At 43.4% G+C, this 24,160-nt stretch overlaps 1 protein-coding gene across 8 annotated transcripts in view; it reads left to right on the forward strand.

Annotated features, from left to right (window-relative positions):
• Positions 1 to 24,160, forward strand: part of LOC139546926 (growth factor receptor-bound protein 14-like) — a 54,247-nt gene that overhangs the window by 11,806 nt on the left and 18,281 nt on the right. For 5 of the 8 annotated variants that reach the window (XM_071355886.1, XM_071355891.1, XM_071355887.1 and 2 more), the window contains one exon: positions 19,567 to 19,723. In XM_071355886.1, coding sequence (XP_071211987.1) covers positions 19,567 to 19,723 — 157 coding nt within the window. Of the gene's footprint in view, positions 1 to 14,780; positions 14,927 to 18,743; positions 19,104 to 19,566; positions 19,724 to 20,877; positions 21,000 to 24,160 lie in introns of those variants that run through there. The other 3 variants (XM_071355893.1, XM_071355890.1, XM_071355889.1) reach the window with 3 other exon arrangements.

Consider the following 24,160-nt stretch of genomic DNA (forward strand, 5'->3'; position numbering starts at 1 on the left):
TCTCTTTTGATTGTCAAGAGTGAAATACTTGGATTTCTCAGCATTGAAGAAGTATGCAGAATGACACCTTGGTGACCTCGGGCTGGAACAGTGTGGCTCCTTGTTAGCCTGTCTCAATGTGCTCCTTATGTAACACAATGATGAGAGCTGCATTCTCACCTGATTAGGCTGACAGGCTTTCACTCAGCCTTTGAGCTGTTCCATTGTCGAGACAAAGGGAATATGTCAGACTGACCAGCTGTTTATGTGTCACAATCCCCCAGTCGCAGGGTCACGACCCATCCTCAGCAGCACTTGAGAAACCAGTGAAATCACTGCCCTAGCCCCATAAATGGGTGTGACAAGTCTGTCTATTGAATCCCCCAGGCTGTCTTTGAGGGTAGTCGGTCTCTAGGCAAAATTATTTACTCTCAACATTTTAAAGTGGGGCTGAACTTCCTGATTTAGCCTTGGTTTCAATTCTCCTCATTAGGTAATGTGACTGAGAATGAGATCTGGGTCTTGGAGGCTTTGGAGTGTGTTTGAATGGGGGAAGCGTTTGTACTCTCACTCTGCCAAAACAGTACATAGTTACAGTCAACCTTCTAGATAACTTGAAAGTCAAATCAGAGGGGTATACTATGATTTGAAGCTAGATCTATTCAGGGTTTTCTAAAGCTAGCCAGCTTCAGTTAGCTTCACATTCCAGACAGACTTCATCCGTACTACGATGGTGGATATTGCTCATCCGCTTGCTGCCAACTCCAACGGGCTTGTAACTGCGCGTGCATGTCGTACGTTGCTAGTCGAACGCCGAACTCTTCATTGAGAAAACATCAATCCATGGGGGTCGTTCGATGTCATTTCAGCAAACCATGCCACCCACCATCTGACATAGAGGACTTATATTAGTTATTGGGGTGTGATTGACGTGGGGTGTGGGGGGTCCGTGGGTGGATTTTGAAAATGTATTTGCATTCTTCATCTCTAACTCATTGTTAGAAACAAATGTGGTCCAAATCGGATGTTAGGTACTAAACTCAGCAAAAAAAGAAACGTCCTCTCACTGTCAACTGAGTTTATTTTCAGGAAACTTAACGTGTAAAGATTTGTATGAACATAACAAGATTCAACAATAGACATAAACTGAACAAGTTCCACAGACATGTGACTAACAGAAATGGAATAATGTGTCCCTGAACAAAAGGGGGTCAAAATCAAAAGTAACAGTCAGGATCTGGTGTGGCCACCAGCTGCATTAAGTACTGCAGTGCATCTCCTCCTCATGGACTGCAGCAGATTTGCCAGTTCTTGCTGTGAGATGTTACCCCACTCTTCCACCAAGGCACCTGCAAGTTCCCGGACATTTCTGGGGGGAATGGCCCTAGCCCTCACTCTCCAATCCAACAGGTCCCAGACGTGCTCAATGGGATTGTTATCCGGGCTCTTCGTTGGCCATGGCAGAACACTGACATTCCTGTCTTGCAGGAAATCACGCACAGAACGAGCAGTATGGCTGGTTGCATTGTCATGCTGGAGGGTCATGTCAGGATGAGCCTGCAGGAAGGGTAGCACATGAGGGAGGAGGATGTCTTCCCTGTAATGCACAGCATTGAGATTGCCTGCAATGACAACAAGCTCAGTTCGATGATGCCGTGACACACCGCCCCAGACCATGACGGACCCTCCACCTCCCAATCGATCCCGCCCTAGTGTACAGGTTCTCGGTGTAACGTTCATTCCTTCGACAATAAATGTGAATCCCACTATCACCCCTGGTGAGACAAAACCGCGACTCATCAGTGAAGAGCACTTTTTGCTAGTCCTGTCTGGTCCAGCGATGGTGGGTTTGTGCCCATAGGCGACGTTGTTGCCGGTGATGTCTGGTGAGGACCTGGCTTACAATAGGCCTACAAATCCTTATTCCAGCCTCTCTCAGCCTATTGCGGACAGCCTGAGCACTGATGGAAGGATTCTGCGTTCCTGGCGTAACTTGGGCAGTTGTTGTTGCCATCCTGTACCTGTCCCGCAGATGTGAAGTTCAGATGTACCGATCCTGTGCAGGTGTTGTTACACGTGGTCTGCCACTGCGAGGACGATCAGCTGTCCGTTGTCTCCCTGTAGCGCTGTCTTAGGCATCTCACAGTACGGACATTGCAATTTATTGCCCTGGCCACATCTGCAGTCCTCATGCCTCCTTGCAGCATGCCTAATGCACGTTCACGCAGATGAGCAGGGAACCTGGGCATCTTTCTTTTGGTGTTTTTCAGTCAGTAGAAAGGCCTCTTTAGTGTCCTAAGTTTTCATAACTGTGACCTTAATTGCCTACCGTCTCCTTAACCTGTTAGTGTCTTAACTACCTTTCCACGGGTGCATGTTCATTAATTGTTTATGGTTCATTGAACAAGCATGGGAGACAGTGTTTAAACCCTTTACAATGAAGATCTGTGAAGTTATTTGGATTTTTACGAATTATCTTTGAAAGACAGGGTCCTGAAAAAGGGACGTTTCTTTTTTTGCTGAGTTTATATTTATTGAATATTATATTAATCCTATAAATTAAAATGGCCAATTAGGGTACAATCAGCTAGATTAATTTCTCAGAGATCAAATTATATTTCAACAAAATAATGTTGCATCAATGCTAATCCTATCGTTTTCTAACAGAAACTATTTCAGAACAATCTGAGATGGTGGGTGTTTCTTGTGCTTTATGAGGTGGAATGACCCATGGGCGAGTCGGTGCCACATTTTCATTTGTGCCGAAATCAAAATGTCAGAAAAGTTATCTTGCAAATTCAGCAGGCTATGGTGTGAAATAGGCTTGTTGAAGTGTCGTTTTTCATTTATTACTTATCGTTAATGTCGTCTTTGGTGTGCTTATCAATGCACAAGCAACTTTTTTCTCACTCCTATCGATAAAATAGTTGTATTTAGTCATATACAAGTTTTACTGTGCGTGAAGTTTCTAATGCATTCTGTCATTACTAAATGTGTCATGTGATAGGTATTTTAGCATTATAATTTTTTAACACACAAACAATAACCATGTGTGTGACATGTATACTTTTGTTTCATAGATTTGTTTGACTACCAAGAAACACTCTGTATCACCCTGATTTAGCCCACTGCAGTAAAAGGTTAATAAAATATGTAATCAGTCTTCTAACTCAAATGAAAGGGATGATGACTCAATCTTTGCGAGAGGGAAGGTACCTGATTTCATTGGTCTTCACCCCTGAGTTAGCCTGCCCTGAGTTAGCCTGCCCGGGACAGATTAGTACTAAAGGGTTCTTTGCAATATAGATTTTCCTAGCTAAAAGCTGAGCCGCTATCGTAGTACTGGTTATCCCGAGTTGAACTGAGTTGACCATCAGAAAGTATTCACACCCCCTTTGACTTTTTCCAAATTTTGTTGTTACAGCCTGAATTTAAATATTCCATAATGTGAAAGTGGAATTATTTTTTTAGAATTTTATTGAAATTAATAAAAAATGAAAGCTGAAATAGTTTGAGTCAATAAGTATTCAATCCCTTTGTTATGGCTATCCTAAATAAGTTCAGGAGTAAACATTTGCTTAACAAATCACATAATAAGTTGCATGGATTCACTCTGTGTGCAATAATAGTGTTTAAAATAATTTTTGAATGACTACCTCATCTCTGTACCTCACACATACAATTATCTGTAAGGTCCTTTAGTCGAGCAGTGCATTTCAAACACAGATTCAACCACAAAGACAAAGGAGGTTTTCCAATGCCTTGCAAAGAAGGGCACCTATTGGTAGATAAGGTTAAAAAAAAAAATCTGACATTGAATATTCCTTTGAGCATGATGAAGTTATTAATTACACTTTGGATGGCGTATTACTACACCTAGTCACTACAAAGTTATAGGCGTCCTTCCTAACTCAGTTGCTGGAGGGTGGAAACCACTCAGGGATTTCAACATGAGGCCAATTGTGACTACAACTGTTAGAGTTTAATGGCTGTGATAGGAGAAAACTGAGGATGGATCCACAACATTGTAGTTAGTCCACAATACTAACCTAAATGACAGGGTGAAAAGGAGGTCTGTAGATAATACAACTATTCCAAAACATGAATCATGTTTGCAACAAGGCACTAAAGTAATACTGCAGAAAATGTGGCAATACAACATATTATTGAGTCCACTCTCCATATTTGCAAGCATATATGTGGCTGCATCATGTTACGGGTGTGCTTGTAATCGTTAAGTACTGGGGAGTTTTTCAGGATAAAAAAGAAACGGAATGGAGCTAAGCACAGGCAAAATACTAATGGAAAACCTGGTTCAGTCTGCTTTCCACCAGACACTGGGAGATTAATTCAATATTCAGCAGGACAATAACCTAAAACACAAGGCTAAATATACACAGGAGTTGCATACCAAAACAACCTTGAATGTTCCTGAGTGGCCAAGTTACAGTTTTGACTTAAATTGGCTTGAAAATCTATGGCAAGACTTGAAAACCATCTTGTCAGAGCTTGAAGAATAAAAAAAATAATAATGTGCAAATATTGTACAAAGTTCTTTAAGAGATTTACCAAGAAAGACTCACAGCTGTAATTGCTGCCAAGGGTGATTCTAACATGTTAACTTAGGGGTGTGAATACTTATGTAAATTACATACTTCTGTATGTAATTTTCAGTACATTTGCTACAATTTCTAAAAACATGTTTTCACTTTGTCATTATGGGGTATTGTATGTAAATGGGTGAGAGAAAATATTTAATCTATTTTGAATTCAGACTGTAACAACAAAATGTGTAACACGTCAAGGAGTATGAATACCTTTCTAACAGCAGTGTAGTATAGGGCTCTGGAAGTAGCCTAGACTAGCTAGCAAGCTAGCCAACTTCTTTCGCTAATTATCTTCAGCTGGCCGGTGTGCGGCCAGCTGGCCGGTGTGCGGCCAAAGTTGGTTTGCCTTTGGATACAATTGATGAGGACAATTTTTTTTTTATCCATCTACACACAATACCCCATAATGATACCCCATAATGACAAAGCGAAAAACAGGTACAAAAAAAACAGAAATACCTTATTTACATAAGTTTTTAGACCCTTTGCTATGAGACTTGAAATTGACCTCCAGTGCATCCTGTTTCTATTGGTCATCCTTGAGCAATCGGGGGAGAAGGGCAATGGGGGAGAAGGGCAATCGGGGGAGAAGGGCAATCGGGGGAGAAGGGCAATCGGCGGAGAAGGCCAATCGGGGGAGAAGAGCAATCGGGGGAGAATGGCCTTTGTCAGGGAGGTGACCAAGAACTCGATGGTCACTCTGACAGAGCTCCAGAGTTCCTCTGTGGAGATGGGAGAACCTACCAGAAGGCCAACCATCTCTACATCAATCAGGCCTTTATGGTAGAGTGGCCAGACGGAAGCCTCTCCTCAGTAAAAGGCACATGACAGTCCGCTTGGAGTTTGTCAAAAAGGCACCTGAAGGACTCTCAGACCATGAGAAACAAGATTCTCTGAACTGATGAAACCTAGATTGAACATTTTGGCCTGAATGCAAAGTGTCACGTCTGGAGGAAACCAGGCACCATCCCTATGGTGAAGCATGGTGGTGGCAGCATCATGCTGTGGGGATGTTTTTCAGCGGCAGGGACTAGGAGACTAATCAAGATCTAGGGAAAGATGAACGGAGCAAAGTGCAGAGATCCTTTATGAAAACCTTCTCCAGAGAGCTCAGGACCTCAGACTGGGACAAAGGTTCACCTTCCAACAGGACAATGACCCTAAGCACACAGCCAAGACAATGCAGGAGTGGCTTCGGGACAAGTCTCTCATTATCCTTGAGTAGCCAAGCCAGAGCACGGACTAGAACCCGATCAAACATCTCTGGAGAGACCTGAAAATAGCTGTGCAACGACGCTCCCCATCCAACCTGACCGAGCTTGAGAGGACATGCAGAGAAGAATGGGAGAAACTCCCCAAATACAGGTGTGCCTAGCTTTTAGTGTCATACCCAAGTAGTCTCAAGGCTGTAATCGCTGCCAAATGTGCATCAACAAAGTACTGAGTAAAGGGTCTGAATACTTATGTGAATATCATTTTTTTTATACATTTGCTAACATTTATGAAAACCTGTTTTTGCTTTGTCGTTATGGGGTATTGTGTGTAGATTGAGGAAAATAAGGCTGTAACGTAACAAAATGTGGAAAAAGTCCAGGGGTCTGGATACTTTCCCGAATGCAGTGTATATCGGTCGTTTTTGGTGGATTAAACGCTGATACAAATACATCCAAATCAAATCAAATTTTATTAGTCACATACACATGGTTAGCAGATGTTAATGCGAGTGTAGCGAAATGCTTGTGCTTCTAGTTCCGACAATGCAGTAATAACCAACAAGTAATCTAACCTAACAATTCCACAACTACTACCTTATACACACACACAAGTGTAAAGGGATAAAGAATATGTACATAAAGATATATGAATGAGTGGTGGTACAGAACGGCATGGCAAGATGCAGTAGATGGTATAGAGTACGGTATATACATATGAGATGAGTACTGTAGGGTATGTAAACATAAAGTGGCATAGTTTAAAGTGGCTAGTGGTACATGTATTACATAAAGATGGCAAGATGCAGTAGATGATATAGAGTACAGTATATACATATGAGATGGGTAATGTAGGGTATGTAAACATTATATTAAGTGGCATTGTTTAAAGTGGCTAGTGGTACATTTTTACATAATTTCCATCAATTCCCATTTTTAAAGTGGCTGGAGTTGAGTCAGTATGTTGGCAGCGGCCGCTAAATGTTAGTGGTGGCTGTTTAACAGTCTGATGGCCTTGAGATAGAAGCTGTTTTTCAGTCTCTCGGTCCCTGCTTTGATGCACCTGTACTGACCTCGCCTTCTGGATGATAGCGGGGTGAACAGGCAGTGGCTTGGGTGGTTGTTGTCCTTGATGATCTTTATGGCCTTCCTGTGACATCGGGTGGTGTAGGTGTCCTGGAGGGCAGGTAGTTTGCCCCCGGTGATGCGTTCTGCAGACCTCACTACCCTCTGGAGAGCCTTACGGTTGTGGGCGGAGCAGTTGCCGTACCAGGCGGTGATACAGCCCGACAGGATGCTCTCGATTGTGCATCTGTAGAAGTTTGTGAGTGCTTTTGGTGACAAGCCGAATTTCTTCAGCCTCCTGAGGTTGAAGAGGCGCTGCTGCGCCTTCTTCACGACGCTGTCTGTGTGGGTGGACCAATTCAGTTTGTCCGTGATGTGTACACCGAGGAACTTAAAACTTTCCACCTTCTCCACTACTGACCCGTCGATGTGGATAGGGGGGTGCTCCCTCTGCTGTTTCCTGAAGTCCACAATCATCTCCTTTGTTTTGTTGACGTTGAGTGTGAGGTTATTTTCCTGACACCACACTCCGAGGGCCCTCACCTCCTCCCTGTAGGCCGTCTCGTCGTTGTTGGTAATCAAGCCTACCACTGTAGTGTCATCCGCAAACTTGATGATTGAGTTGGAGGCGTGCATGGCCACGCAGTCGTGGGTGAACAGGGAGTACAGGAGAGGGCCCAGAACGCACCCTTGTGGGGCCCCAGTGTTGAGGATCAGCGGGGTGGAGATGTTGTTACCTACCCTCACCACCTGGGGGCGGCCCGTCAGGAAGTCCAGGACCCAGTTGCACAGGGCGGGGTCGAGACCCAGGGTCTCGAGCTTGATGACGAGTTTGGAGGGTACTATGGTGTTAAATGCTGAGCTGTAATCGATGAACAGCATTCTCACATGGGTATTCCTCTTGTCCAGATGGGTTAGGGCAGTGTGCAGTGTGGTTGCGATTGCGTCGTCTGTGGACCTATTGGGTCGGTAAGCAAATTGGAGTGGGTCTAGGGTGTCCGGTAGGGTGGAGGTGATATGGTCCTTGACTAGTCTCTCAAAGCACTTCATGATGACGGAAGTGAGTGCTACGGGGCGGTAGTCGTTTAGCTCAGTTACCTTAGCTTTCTTGGGAACAGGAACAATGGTGGCCCTCTTGAAGCATGTGGGAACAGCAGACTGGGATAAGGATTGATTGAATATGTCCGTAAACACACCAGCCAGCTGGTCTGCGCATGCTCTGAGGACGCGGCTGGGAATGCCGTCTGGGCCTGCAGCCTTGCGAGGGTTAACACGTTTAAATGTTTTACTCACCTCGGCTGCAGTGAAGGAGAGCCCGCAGGTTTTGGTAGGGGGCCGTGTCAGTGGCACTGTATTGTCCTCAAAGCGGGCAAAAAGGTTGTTTAGCCTGTCTGGGAGCAAGACATCCTGGTCCGCGACGGGGCTGGTTTTCTTTTTGTAATCCGTGATTGACTGTAGACCCTGCCACATACCTCTTGTGTCTGAGCTGTTGAATTGCGACTCGATTTTGTCTCTGTACTGGGACTTAGCCTGTTTGATTGCCTTGCGGAGAGAATAACTACACTGTTTGTATTCGGTCATGCTTCCGGTCACCTTGCCCTGGTTAAAAGCAGTGGTTCGCGCTTTCAGTTTCACGCGAATGCTGCCGTCAATCCACAGTTTCTGGTTTGGGAATGTTTTAATCGTTGCTGTGGGTACGACATCGTCAATGCACTTCCTAATGAACTCGCTCACCGAATCAGCATATTCGTCAATATTGTTGTTGGACGCAATGCGGAACATATTCCAATCCGCGTGATCGAAGCAGTCTTGAAGCGTGGATTCAGATTGGTCGGACCAGCGTTGAACAGACCTGAGCGCGGGAGCTTGTTGTTTTAGTTTCTGTTTGTAGGCTGGAATCAACAAAATGGAGTCGTGGTCAGCTTTTCCGAAAGGGGGGCGGGGGAGGGCCTTATATGCGTCGCGGAAATTAGTATAACAATGATCTAGGGTTTTTCCAGCCCTGGTAGCACAATCGATATGCTGATAGAATTTAGGGAGTTTTGTTTTTAGATTAGCCTTGTTAAAATCCCCAGCTACGATGAATGCAGCCTCAGGGTGTGTGGTTTCCAGTTTACAAAGAGTCAGATAAAGTTCGTTCAGGGCCATCGATGTGTCTGCTTGGGGGGGAATATATACGGCTGTGATTATGATTGAAGAGAATTCCCTTGGTAGATAATGCGGTCGACATTTGATTGTGAGGAGTTCTAGATCAGGTGAACAGAATGACTTGAGTTCCTGTGTGTTGTTATGATGATCACACCACGTCTCGTTAATCATAAGGCATACCCCCCCGCCCCTCTTCTTACCGGAAAGATGTTTGTTTCTGTCGGCGCGATGCATGAAGAAACCAGCTGGCTGCACCGACTCCGTTAGCGTCTCTTGAGTTAGCCATGTTTCCGTGAAGCAGAGCACGTTGCAATCCCTGATGTCTCTCTGGAATGCTACCCGTGCTCGGATTTCATCAACCTTATTGTCAAGAGACTGGACATTGGCGAGTAGTATGCTAGGGAGTGGAGCGCGATGTGCCCGTCTCCGAAGCCTGACCACGAGACCGCCTCGTTTGCCCCTTTTACGGCGTCGCACAGGGTCGCCGGCTGGGATCAGATCCATTGTATTGGGTGGAAGGCAAAACACTGGATCCGTTTCGGGAAAGTCATATTCCTGGTAGGAACGATGATGAGTTGACGTTAATCGTATATTCAGTAGTTCCTCCCGACTGTATGTAATGAAACCTAATATTACCTGGGGTACGGATGTAAGAAATAACACATAAAAAAACAAAATACTGCATATTTTCCAAGGAACGCGAAGCGAGGCGGCCATCTCTTTTCGGCGCCGGAAGAAGAAAAAAAATCCGTAGAAAGTTCACTGATAAATCGGTCGGGCTCTACTATTGACATGTCTCGTGTACATTGTGTAAATAACTGATTGTCCCTATCTAGCCCCATAGAGATATCGATTGTCAAACCAATTGACCATGGAATGGGAATTACGATCGGGGTGCGTGTAGCTGCTCTCCGAATGAACGATTACTTGGGTGCTGCCAGCTGAGGGCTGAAATAAACCTATCCCAAGGAAAACGTTACGCTACCCTTCATTCCGTGATATACAATTTTATCTCTCAAATCTCTGTTTTATTATCCTATTTACACTTTGTCGTGAATTATAGTGTCTATATATCAGCAGATTAATGATAAAGTCATGAATAACAAATGGGATTGCTTTACTTCCCTATTTTTTTTTTAAAACACATTGTCCCACAAAAAGGAGACAGTAGTGTGTTAAATTATTAAAGATATAGGGATTGGACTAGTATCGGTGGTGTGTGCAATGGTGCTAGTTGCCGTGACAATCAGAGTACCCAGTGTGCTTGTACGTGATTGACCAGGTTTTAGTTTACTGTGATTGGACTGAATGCCCATTCGGAATTGTACTGAGGCCCTTTGCTTGACATGCCATTGTTTTAACATGGGTTTTAAAAGCTATTCCAGTCGTGAGAAAGCAGTTTGCCTGAGCTACTGTCCACCGTGCATTTGCAGTGTCATGGTGCATTTGCATAACCAAGCGGCAAGTCGTGACTGCTATGGACAAGTCGACTCTCACATCCACTTCAACCAGCACTCTCCAAGAAAAGCCCCATGCTCTGTTGTGCATCTCTAACACATGGTTGAGTTAATTTGTTATCCGTTTCTATTGTGTTTATCATTTGCCCTTGTCCATTTTTAGTTCTCGATCATATGTTGTATGGGCGGAACCAGTTTAAGTGTTAAACTATTCAACTATGCTCTTCAAGCAAATTCATTCATGTTGTATAGAATATTATTCAAATACCGAATGTCTTTGGGGATGTGAAGTTGTTTAAAAATAATTGCAATTTTACATCCAGTTGTGTTATTGTGGTGTAGACACTTTCACCACTGATCATTACAATCTCCAACACTATTTGATGTTTCGGTATGTTACACACCGTGTAGTGGCTAACGCGGAATATAATATTTAATGTTGAATCGCTCTGTGCATGGAATGTGCAAAATGTTGTCACTTATAAAGAAAGAGAGTGGTACATGGGCTAACGGCAGCCAGTGATTTAAGAGGCCAGATGTGGTGATAAGGGGAGTAAGTTTGATCAGTATCGGTCCTATAGTACTCCTGCTCCCTCAGCCATATCACAGCCACTTCTGTGACTACCTTGTGAAATAGAATACTTATGCACTTTGGAGCGTGACCTCAAGTCAGATCCCATTGGCAATGCCGGGGGACATGGCTCCTACCATGTCTTTGCAGCACCAAGGGCCCTCAAAAGGCTAGCACAAAGCCCTTCAATCCATACCATGCTTGGCAAAGTGTGCAAGGTAGACCCTATGTTTGTGTGGTAGGGAACGTGGTTGTGAAGAGCGTCCTATTGGTAAATAAAACTCTTTACGTAAAGCAAATTGTTCCACCACACAGCTACTTGCGTACCTGTCATATTTTGTCATTTGTAACACCTTTATTTGTACGGTATTGGTGGTTACATTGCAATCCAATTGTTCATTATTATAATTGCATAAAGATTTTAATAACATCCACATCATTTCATAGACATCCATAGTAGAAGGTGCATAATATTGATGTCAGTACTTCTCAGAGGCGTCATAGATGTCATACAACAAGGGCATATGTCCACATGTATTCTGGTGAGAGACTTTTAGGTGTGCAGAACTGGTAGAGTGGAAAGACACTCTGCTTGGCCCCTCACCAGACAGACAGACAGGCAGACATGCCCCCCCCTCTGCTTCCAGACAGTGTTGGTGTTCAGTTCTGCCTTCTGACTCAATGAGAATGTCTGCTACCAGTCTGGCGCTATCACTGTGTCATATCACAAGGAACCTATACCTTGTGTACACATGTCTAGGTGGACGATTTATGCTCTTATGATTTCAGGTCCGGCACAGTCAAGTCAAACAGGATAGGACGATATAAGAATGACCATTGTTTTTGTGTTGTAAAATAATATTAAGAGCACATAAGAAATCATGCTGTAATATGGATGAAAATATCAATTTGAAAGAACAGTTGACTGAATGTACAGTTGAAAAGAAAGAAAGTAGGATAGCAGTGTCTCTGTTGCGATACCTCGCAATAAAGGTATTTGTGCGTAATTATTGACCTGCATTTTCTAGAGAGTTGGTTTTATTTGCAGGCAGTCATGTGGGGTCAGATACAGTTCCTCCTTCACATCCAGCCCTGCTGTGTGTGTGTGTGTGTGATCGCTGCAGACTGGCAAGACTCAGGCCTGCTGCTCAGCTCTGGGAGGGCCTGTGGAGGGTTCTTGTTTGAATCAAGCCCTGGTCAAGAACAGGGTGTCTGGAGCCGGCTTTGTTATGAGAGCTGCGGAGACGCCGTTATCTATCTGGCTCCATTAATTCAGATTCATTTTTGCACTCTAGGATAACTAGCAGCGTCTGCTTGTCTGTGCTCTCAAGACGATGTGCTGCGGTTCCAGATAAACAGTGAGCCTGTGAGCTTGGGAAGGACTCCTCGTCCGTTCTCATGAGAGGAAATGTATGAAATTCACTGCTGTGCTGCCTGCCTGCCTGCCAACACCCCACCCCTGTCTGGTCTGGGAGGAAGGAAGGAGTGTGCAAGGAATCCTCCCACTTCTACAATGTGTCCAGATTTAGTCTAAACTATGGTGCATGGTCTGATTCTGACCTGTTTACTGTGTTGTACATTTCACGCTCTTTCAATTAGTACATGAAGCCGGATAATGTATTGAAAATTAAACACAAGTTTTTAAAGTTTTTTTATTGTTGAATTTATTCAAATGTATACCAATGGGGCCCTGTGTGGCTCAGTTGGTAGAGCATGGCGCTAGCAATGACAGGGTTGTGGGTTCGATTCCTACGGGGGACAAGTGCACTAACTACTGTAAGAGTGTCTGCTAAATGACTAAAATGTGAAATTATTTCCGTTTGCCTATAGAATGTGGTTGATTAAATAATTGATCAGCCCTTTAAAATAATACAAACATTATTTTTCTAGTCTTTTGTTTCTCATAATATAGTCAGTGTATTATCTTCTCACTGAAGTTGCCTTCTCTGCTTGACATTTTAAGATTGATAGAGAAGTTTTGGCTCGAACGCTGAGCTTTGCCCTGCAGACAGAAATATGTAGCAGAGCCGAACTGGCCTGTGCATGTGTGGTCCGTACCTAACAATGCATTTCTGGGCACTTTTCGGCTGTGACCCATTATAGGTCCTAGCTAAATGCATTACTGGGTTTTATGAAAAGAGATTTAGCACTCTTGGATGTTTCTAGTGTCCTGTGTTCGAGGACATGTTTCTGCTGTCCTTTTAATAAGACTTAAGAAACGCTTGAACTTTTCCAGCAAAACCATAACTATTATCATCATTATCAAATTCCCCTTTTACCTCAAACTTTTAAAATGTTTATCAGCAGTTAGCATTTGGCAGAATAGTTAAGGGAGCTCGTATAATTGTTTAGCAATGTAGGAATTAAAATGGATATTTTGTCAGGGCCAAATTCCCTTTTCTCCTTCGAAGATTTAATTGAAGATATATTTATTTAATGTGTAACCAGGGTTGGTTAGTAATGGATGACATGTAGCGGGGATTACGTAATCCGATTACAAATATGAAGTAACTGTAATCAATCTGGATTACTTTTTCTTTTAAAAATGTGTAATTTGGATTACAGTTACATTCTTAAATACAGCTGATCACATTTGGGATTGCGTCATGTAATATTAAGTGGAAACATTTATAAAACTTTGTCAGCATTACTGACACTGTGTAACTCCTCTTTATCAGACCGTTGAGAGTGACTTTAATTATTACATCATTAACTCTAATGCATACTGTAGCAGCCTGCTCCTACTTCATAAAGACTTCTTTGTTCATCCTTACAGTAAAACAGATGTGGATAATGAATTGTGGCAATTGTGGCTGTGGGAACATCTTGGTGCAGATCTATTTTGAACCCCCAATTCACAGCCTGCCAACCACCTCCTCTCCCCCAATCCTCTCTATTTGCCTGCTGAGATTTGTTTCATGCACATGTTTTCCTTGCTGTAGTGTTGTATAGATATTAAATCAGCCATGTGCTATTATCCATTCCCTATATTTGCACTGAACCTACTATTTTTTTACGATACGAAATTCGGAGAAATGAAATATGGAAATGCGTTTCAAATGTGATTTGATGGGTAATATTGTGGACGTATTTGCAAATTACATTATTCTAAAGTTGACAACATTTCTACACCATTTGTAGTACAATGATATCATTGAACATACCAACATGATCATCTATATATTGTTACGGTAAAGAAGGAAGAGGTGTCAATGCTACTAAAGAACTGGCCATTGATTACCCTCAACGTTTTCATTTTCAGCAACAACAAAAAAAGAAACCTCATGTTGCATTTGTACCAATGGAAATGCACTCCCTGAGCTGCTAGAAATGAGCGACTACATTGCTACAGATAATACAGTACACCTATTAACTTTTGTGTACCATTTTTAATCTTGATATAAAGTATTTTTTGCTGTCTGGCTTTCTCTGACCTTCTGCATTGTGACTATAGTCCTCCTTGGAACTATTTTTATCAAGAGTTGTTTGTGGCTTGATAAAGTGGCTTTCTTTAAGAGAGAGAGAGAAGGGGGAAAAAAAAAACGTTTTAGTTTTCCAAGGACAAAGGAGGAGTTTATTGTCCAGAGATTACTTCTGTCTCTGTCTCACACACTCAGTGTGCACAATCTCACTGTAGAGATATACTGTGCAAAGTGCATTCTATAGCATACAGTAGAATCACTTTCAGTATAGGCTTCTGAATATTTAGATATTAACATTGTGATTTTGTTTGGTTTTCCAAAAATAATTGATAGAATACCAGTATTTACAATTAAGATATATGGATATATTTCACCTTAGTTGTTGTGTACTGAAGAACGAAACATGAATTTCAATACGAGAAGAGTCACCTTGCCTGCCATTACTCCACTTTGTCTTCAGAAGCGGGTAGGAAATGAGCCTGTACCTTCCTCTCTTTGCTGCCGTGTGCATGACTTCTGCTTTCTTGAACTATCCTAACTGTGTCAGTGTTAAATAGTAACATTTGGATTCAACTAAACATAGAAGTGAAAAACTGTGTGTGGGAAATCTGTTAATTCATCGACATTGCTGAACCAGTTTGACTTGGAGAAAAAAAACGTACCTCAAATCCAGATATGCGGTAGTTTCGCTTGATCCTTTGGAATGTGCTTCAGTCTTTTATATCACTTTCCTATCAGTCATCACATTTTCTTTACATTCAATTCATGTATTTGTCTTCAGTACATATTCCCCTTTATTGCTGAAGTACAGTATATGGCAGTCACTAGAGGGCCCAAGCGTCTTCTGAGGTTAGCTACAGTAGCCTCCTCTGTTGTGGGTTTTGTGTGTTACTAGCTGGCCTACATTTTGCACCAGAAGCTTCCATAGATCTAGCGGGTTTATAGTAGCACTTATTCCAAAACAATGGTTGACATTAAAACACAATTGTGTCCACGTATTTCAAAAGACACAATGAACTCAGACTAACAAATTTAATGATATCACTCTAACGATGAATGAACCAAGAAGTGATTTGGAATGCAAAACATCTGACAGCTTGAGATATGTGTCTATAATTGTCTATAAACCTGTGTGACAAAAATGACACTAGAGTGAGCCATTTCAAGGTTCTATGTGAGCCTGTTGCCTGTTGAACCACTCTTGAGAAGCACCACTGTTAAATGTGTAAAAGGTTTGCCCTAGCATTATTTATGGTCTTTCAACATATTCTTGGTTTGGTGTCCCGAGTACCGGAGGATTTATTGTTCAAATAAGTTAAGCATTAATCAGACCCATGAAATGAAAGGGTTGACATTACGTGGCAGAAACGGAACATACAGCTGCACAATGTTGAACTAAAATGCCTCAAAATAAGAGCAGTAGGGCAAAGAGGTCCTTGAGTAGCAGCTTGACCTGGTTAACTGAGCTCATCCAGTGCTTTGCCATAGTGAAGGGCACTGTGGATGTGCAGTGGATACACACTGAATCGAGCTGTGGGAGTGGAGTTCAAGGTAAAACCAGTACACACTAATTGGTAAACCGGTGTCTGCAATCTTGTGCTTGAGATAAAGAGAACTTATAGAACTGTCTATGCTTTGCTTAACGACACTATATTTAGGCCTGCGCAAATGTCTTTCCTCTCTCAATAGAAGACCATTGAGACTCAGCACATCATGTTCCTTTCTTCCCGGAGTTCTGTACATTTTGGATGTCCAACAACGCGGCCGTCGACGGTGGAAGGACGGGAGTAGAATTTGGGTTGCATATAGTACTACTTCATAGCTCGTAGCACTGCTTAGCTCTGTCATCACCATTATCGTTATCACTGTTGCCCAACTCCTATCTTATTTCCCTCAGCCCTTTCCCTGTCAGCCCCTGCACAGGGTATGTCATTGTTTTAAGTTTCCTCGGTTCCAGAACGACTGTAATTATCTGAAGTTAATCATGAGCACACTTCACATTTACTTTGGACCGAAATGCACTTTGGTATTTAGTTGCACAGTTCCAGAATCACTGTGATTGCACTCGGCACTATTTTCCACTTAAACTGAGGCATTAAGCAGTCCTTATATAGTCGAATCCTCTTTGTTGTAACATTTAGGTGTTATCTTTTGGATATAAGGAAGAGCATATGAAGGACTTAAGTCGTCATAAAGTCGGTGTAGAAAATAGCGGACTTTATCAATCGTTCTAGGGAAGGTAAAGCAATCGCAATAACTACCTGTATATTAGTAGTATGACACTTTAGAGAAGTGAGTTTGGGAGTTGGAGTTGTGGTCTGTCGACATAAAAACAAGTGTAGGTCTGCACATGGAGCAGCATGGCTACCTGATGAATGCACCTCTTTGTGCTCGTTGACACAGAAAGCAGCCGTTCACAGCAGCATTTTTCTGGCCTCGGCGTTCATTTTACTCCCTGGAACAAGTGATTTATCATGGATACTGTAGCCAGTCACTTCAACCCTAGTTGAAACATCCAACATGCGATGGTCAAACCCAGATAGGAGCAGTCTTAGACTAGTGTGGGTTCAGACTGTTGACGGATTCATTAGATTGAACTAAGCACTTTATTGTTGCTGTTAGCGAGTTGTGAACTTTTGCTGTCTGTGACCTTGTATCTCCAATTAAGAGAGTAGTTCACCAAATGAGGACAGAACCAGAAGATTTTGTTGCGGAGTGTTGAATTTTTAAGTACCTCATCAAATATTTGTCGAACGCTCTCTAAAGGATGGTAGACATTGATATTGATGAACACAAAATGTTCTGTCAGCACAGTTAATCTATAAAGGGCTTCAATGTATTAAATGATCCTCTTGGCACCAAAATGTTAAACCTAGTGTGTAAGAGCGTTCATTCCAGTGTATTTGTGTTGAGGATAGGGCTGGCACAATTACCGTGTAACCGACAGTTATGGATGAAGACTGTCATGAAAGTAAAATAACCTCCATAACGGCATTTGTGCGGTTAAGTCAGTTTCTGCGGTAACCTGGACTCTTAACAACGCGATGAAACTTTGTCGCTCTTCGCTGAAATGAGCAAGGTGTAGAAAACGAGCCGTTGGTTGCCTAGGCTATTTCTATGGCAGCATATGCAGTCAGGAGTGGAGGAGAGGATATTTATGTTGTTATTATTTTTTTTTTATATTCTAATGTTTATAACGGTGACTGCGGGCATTTGGCTGACCAATAACCGCCATCCAAAATTGCATGACCGTCACAGCCCTAGTTGACGAACTAACGTCAACCTGTCACCTTCAGGAGTAATGCACTTAAAGCTTCACCACCCCCTGACAAACCCTGACAAACCCTGCCCTGTTACTCATGAAACATGATCTTTTTAGAGATTTGATTTGGCAAATTCTAAGGAAGTGACTTTCACAGAGGGACACAACTGGAATCCTGCCTAGATGCTATTTCCACAGCCTGATTTAGAGGCTCCTTCACACTCTTTTCATCTATTTTTCCTGTTGTCATTTCTACCACTGGAAATGCATTACACGCATTGTAATGGTGTATACAGTACAGTAAATGCACTGGGCTTTTAGATTATTACTGTCCTCCGCTTTCTATGCGAGTGACCTAAGAGTTGCTGCAATGTACAAGATGATTACAGTGTCTCATTATCATTAGCTTGTCTGTCTGTACTGTACAGGCAACCCACCAAGGGGACATTGGCTGTTAAAGTAATCCCAGTAATGCAGTCCCTTTTGCTTTTGTTGGGTACCTACAAAGGGAAATCCTTTTTTTTTTTTTTTTTTTTTTGTGTTGTAAATCTTGGCACTGACTGATTTAATCACTAGATCGTCTACTTCATTGTGGGGTGATGTCATAGCTGAAGGTTGTGATTCGCTGCAGGCTCCTTAAGGGCACTAACCCCAGCCCTGCTGGAGCACTGTGACCTCCTTTCTCTCCACAAAAGAGGGCTGGAGCGTCCTGCCCAACCGATCCGCCTTAAACCAAGACCCAAGCACACAGAGGCAGCCAGCTGATCTTTACTGTGCCTCTCTCCCTCCCCCTCTCCCCGCCCACCCCTGTCAACTTTAGACAGAGTTGACCCAACTAGCATTACATTTAACTAGCACCTTTTGTAATTGCTTTTGAGCTCATGCAGGGCTTTATGCTAAGAACTCGACTTGCCATGGTTGTGTGAATAGGGAGGGGGGAGCGAGCCTTGTGACTCTTTTCTCCTCCTCTTCCTCCTCCTCCTCCTCCTGGGTGTGTGGAGCAGAGCAGGCTGATCCTGGTCTCTTTTTACTTGAGGAAAAGGTGGCAGGTGATTGGGCCAGAGCCTCGGTGACATATATCTGTGGAGTCAGGAAAACGCTGTGATCAGAGGCAGCTCTTTGTAATTAGCTCAGTTCAGCTCCACTGCAGTAAAGAGAGAGAGAGAGAGAGAGAGAGGGGGGGCTCTGCTTTTCGCTTCCCAGCTGACACTGACTCGCTGCTCTGCTTTTTTTGTTCTGCTCAGCTCTGCGCTGTCTGCCTGTCTGGTGCATGTTTCCATGTTCCTCACTAAAAGCCTGGTTTACAATGCTGTGCACTCAGCCCTACATAGGCTGCAGAGTTGGCTCAAATTCACACGTTTGCTTGTCTCCCAAAAGAGGGGTAAGTTGTGATGCTAGATGGATTTGTTAGTCACTTATTTGCTGTTTTGTTGAGTTTCTTTGTGCTATTTGTAATGCAGAACTGTAACATAACTGTTGTGAATGGGAGAAAAAAAACAGAATTGGAGCAATAGTACAGTACTTTGTTATGGACACATTCCCCAACTTTTGGGAGAATTTGGTGCTGTTGTGTGTGGGTTGAATGATTATGGGGTAGAATTATCATGGGCTTTGTTAATGATGGGATTTGACCTACCTCATATCTTATAAGGCTTGGAGAACATTTAGAAAATCCTATGCATTTGAAATTATGCCTCCCCACCCCTATTTCTTGCCTTGTTGGTTATTTGTAATGTTTTGATGTGCATTTGATATATGTAAATGTTATGTATGTATATATTTAATGTATATATTTTATATCATACAGATGTAGTTCATGTCAATGTGTTTTTTTCCCACTGCAGGTAATCAAAGTGTATAATGAGGACAATACCAGTCGAGCAGTAGAGGTTCCCACTGACATCACAGCCCGGGACATCTGCCAGTTGTTTGTCATGAAGAATCATTGCATTGACGACCACAGCTGGACTCTGTTTGAGCATCTCTCTCATCTAGGCATAGGTAAAATTTCAATGCAATACATCTTTATTTATCCCATCAGAGGCAATTAAGAAAGTCAAGTCGGTTTTCCAACTATCTAATCGACACAAAATCCTTCACATATAAAAATACAGAATAGCTGATTACAGTGATTGCAGTGCCTTGCAAAAGTATTCAGACCCCTTGGATTTCCTGACATTTTATTGTGTTACAAAGTGGGATTAAAATGGATGTAATGGTCATGTTTTGTCAACAATCTACACAAAATACTCTGTAATGTCAAGGTGGAAGTTTGTTTGTGCAACGACTAAAATATTGTCATTGCATAAGTATTTAGGCAAACCTACATTAGTTCCGGAGGAAAATGTGGCCTTAAAAAATCACATAAATTACATGGACTCACTCTGTGTGAAATAATAGGGGTTGACGTGATTTTTTTTAATGACCATCCCTTCCTCTGTCCCCCATTTATACAACATCTGTAAGGTCCCTCCGTCAAGTATTGAATTGCAAGCACAGATTCAACTACAAAGACCAGGGAGCTTTTTGAAATCCTCATAAAGGAGGGCAGTGATAGGTACATGGCTAACAAGAACAAATCAGACATTGAATATCTCTTTAAGCATGGTTAAGTTAATAATTATGCTGTCGATTTTTATAAATTAAACCACCCAGACACATCACAGATACAGTCGTCCTTCTGAACTGAGCTGCAGGACAGGAATGAAACTGCTCAGGGATGTTACCATGAGGCCATTGGTGATTTTAAAACAGCTACAGAGTTCAATGTCTGTGCTGGTAGATAACTGAGGATGGATTAACAACATTGTAGTGACCTAAATGACAGAGTGAAAAGAAGAATACAAATATACAGAACATGCATCTTGTATTCAAAAAGGCACTTAAAAAGGCACTTCTTACTGAAGAAGACGAAAAGTACAGCAAAGGAATACACTTTTTGCCTAAATGCAGAGCTGAATGTTTGGGGCAAATCCAACACAACACATCACTGAGTAACTGCCTCCTGATTTTCAAGCATGGTTGTGGCTGCATCATGCTATGGGTATGCTTGACATCAGCAAATACTGGGGAGTTTTTCAGGATAAAAAGAAACAGGATGGAGCTAAGCACATGCAAAATCTTAGAGGAAAACCTGCTTGTCTGCTTTACACCAGAGACTGGAAGAGGAGTTCCCCTTTCAGCAGGACAATAATCTACAACACAAGGCCAAATCAACACTGAAGTTGCTTACCAAGAAGACAGTGACTGTTCCTAAGAGGCCAAGTTACCATTTTAGGTAACACTTTATTTTAAGTTACACATATGTGACACTAGTAGTTTATAATTGTGTATATAAGCAACTAATAAGGTATTGTTATTACTCATGTATTATACCTTAATTAAGTATTTTCTTATTCAAGCAAGTCATATATTACTGGTCAATCATTAATAACTTAATTGTTAGCCATAATAAAGACATATTAGTTGTTAATTGCACGTTACACCAGAAACATACTCTTAGTAAGCTGTCTCAATATGGGACTAATAAGGACATAGTACCTTACAATGTGTTCCCTATTCTGAAGTGAGGCCACATTTTTAGTTGCATATTTTGTTTTTACAGAAATTACCTCATTGGACAGAAGAGGCACACCTCCCCACATAAATGATGTCATATAGCCAACAAATCAAGTGAAACATTTCACATAAACAATTGGCATCTAAACTTCCATAGTGTGTCTTTTGAATCAGATTTACCATAATATTAGCACTCGTGGCAAGTATTTACGTAAAATGGTGGCTAATTATTTACGTAAAATGTTGACTTGTGCTGGGATTCAATCTGATCGTGTGTTACAGCATGCTTGACTTTTACAGGTAATTTAATGCTAGCAGTTCCTGTAGACTTCCAGTCATTGTGCTAATGCTAGTTACTAAAGCTAACTTCCTTCATACTGGACAGGGCAGTGGAGGCTGCTTAGGGGTCAGATGGTTTAGACCCTTCTTTAAGGTTGCTGCCCCTATCATCTGACCTATCTCTGACCTTTTTACATTAACATTTAAGTCATTTAGCAGACGCTCTTATCCAGAGCGACTTACAAATTGGTGCATTCACCTTATGATATCCAGTGGAACAACCACTTTACAATAGTGCATCTAACTCTTTTAAGGGGGGGGGTTAGAAGGATTACTTTATCCTATCCTAGGTATTCCTTAAAGAGGTGGGGTTTCAGGTGTCTCCGGAAGGTGGTGATTGACTCCGCTGACCTGGCGTCGTGAGGGAGTTTGTTCCACCATTGGGGTGCCAGAGCAGCGAACAGTTTTGACTGGGCTGAGCGGGAACTGTACTTCCTCAGAGGTAGGGAGGCGAGCAGGCCAGAGGTGGATGAACGCAGTGCCCTTGTTTGGGTGTAGGGCCTGATCAGAGCCTGAAGGTACGGAGGTGCCGTTCCCCTCACAGCTCCGTAGGCAAGCACCATGGTCTTGTAGCGGATGCGAGCTTCAACTGGAAGCCAGTGGAGAGAGCGGAGGAGCGGGGTGACGTGAGAGAACTTGGGAAGGTTGAACACCAGACGGGCTGCGGCGTTCTGGATGAGTTGTAGGGGTTTAATGGCACAGGCAGGGAGCCCACCCAACAGCGAGTTGCAGTAATCCAGACGGGAGATGACAAGTGCCTGGATTAGGACCTGCGCCGCTTCCTGTGTGAGGCAGGGTCGTACTCTGCGAATGTTGTAGAGCATGAACCTACAGGAACGGGTCACCGCCTTGATGTTAGTTGAGAACGACAGGGTGTTGTCCAGGATCACGCCAAGGTTCTTAGCACTCTGGGAGGAGGACACAATGGAGTTGTCAACCGTGATGGCGAGATCATGGAACGGGCAGTCCTTCCCCGGGAGGAAGAGCAGCTCCGTCTTGCCGAGGTTCAGCTTGAGGTGGTGATCCGTCATCCACACTGATATGTCTGCCAGACATGCAGAGATGCGATTCGCCACCTGGTTATCAGAAGGGGGAAGATTAATTGTGTGTCGTCTGCATAGCAATGATAGGAGAGACCATGTGAGGATATGACAGAGCCAAGTGACTTGGTGTATAGCGAGAATAGGAGAGGGCCTAGAACAGAGCCCTGGGGGACACCAGTGGTGAGAGCACGTGGTGCGGAGACAGATTCTCGCCACGCCACCTGGTAGGAGCGACCTGTCAGGTAGGACGCAATCCAAGCGTGGGCCGCGCCGGAGATGCCCAACTCGGAGAGGGTGGAGAGGAGGATCTGATGGTTCACAGTATCAAAGGCAGCCGATAGGTCTAGAAGGATGAGAGCAGAGGAGAGAGAGTTAGCTTTAGCAGTGCGGCGCGCCTCCGTGACACAGAGAAGAGCAGTCTCAGTTGAATGACTAGTCTTGAAACCTGACTGATTTGGATCAAGAAGGTCATTCTGAGAGAGATAGCAGGAGAGCTGGCAAAGGACGGCACGTTCAAGAGTTTTGGAGAGAAAAGAAAGAAGGGATACTGGTCTGTAGTTGTTGACATCGGAGGGATCGAGTGTAGGTTTTTTCAGAAGGGGTGCAACTCTCGCTCTCTTGAAGACGGAAGGGACGTAGCCAGCGGTCAAGGATGAGTTGATGAGCGAGGTGAGGTAAGGGAGAAGGTCTCCGGAAATGGTCTGGAGAAGAGAGGAGGGGATAGGGTCAAGCGGGCAGGTTGTTGGGCGGCCGGCCGTCACAAGACGCGAGATTTCATCTGGAGAGAGAGGGGAGAAAGAGGTCAAAGCACAGGGTAGGGCAGTGTGAGCAGAACCAGCGGTGTCGTTTGACTTAGCAAACGAGGATCGGATGTCGTCGACCTTCTTTTCAAAATGGTTGACGAAGTCATCCGCAGAGAGGGAGGAGGGGGGAGGAGGATTCAGGAGGGAGGAGAAGGTGGCAAAGAGCTTCCTAGGGTTAGAGGCAGATGCTTGGAATTTAGAGTGGTAGAAAGTGGCTTTAGCAGCAGAGACAGAAGAGGAGAATGTAGAGAGGAGGGAGTGAAAGGATGCCAGGTCCGCAGGGAGGCGAGTTTTCCTTCATTTCCGCTCGGCTGCCCGGAGCCCTGTTCTGTGAGCTCGCAATGAGTCGTCGAGCCACGGAGCAGGAGGGGAGGACCGAGCCGGCCTGGAGGATAGGGGACATAGAGAGTCAAAGGATGCAGAAAGGGAGGAGAGGAGGGTTGAGGAGGCAGAATCAGGAGATAGGTTGGAGAAGGTTTGAGCAGAGGGAAGAGATGATAGGATGTCTCTCCTCTCTGGGGAGGTTCCCATTGCTTGGAAGGCAGCCACGGTATGTCCTTTATTTAAAGGGGGAGATCAAGCTGATCCTAACTGTTAATAGGCCAATTTCTATTTTGCCCTGTTTATCAAATGTGTTGGAATAACTTGTCAATAATCAACTGACTGGCTTTCTTGACGTCTATAGTATTCTCTTG

This window comes from Salvelinus alpinus, chromosome 20 (genome assembly GCF_045679555.1).
Source record: "Salvelinus alpinus chromosome 20, SLU_Salpinus.1, whole genome shotgun sequence".
Taxonomy (NCBI): domain Eukaryota; kingdom Metazoa; phylum Chordata; class Actinopteri; order Salmoniformes; family Salmonidae; genus Salvelinus; species Salvelinus alpinus.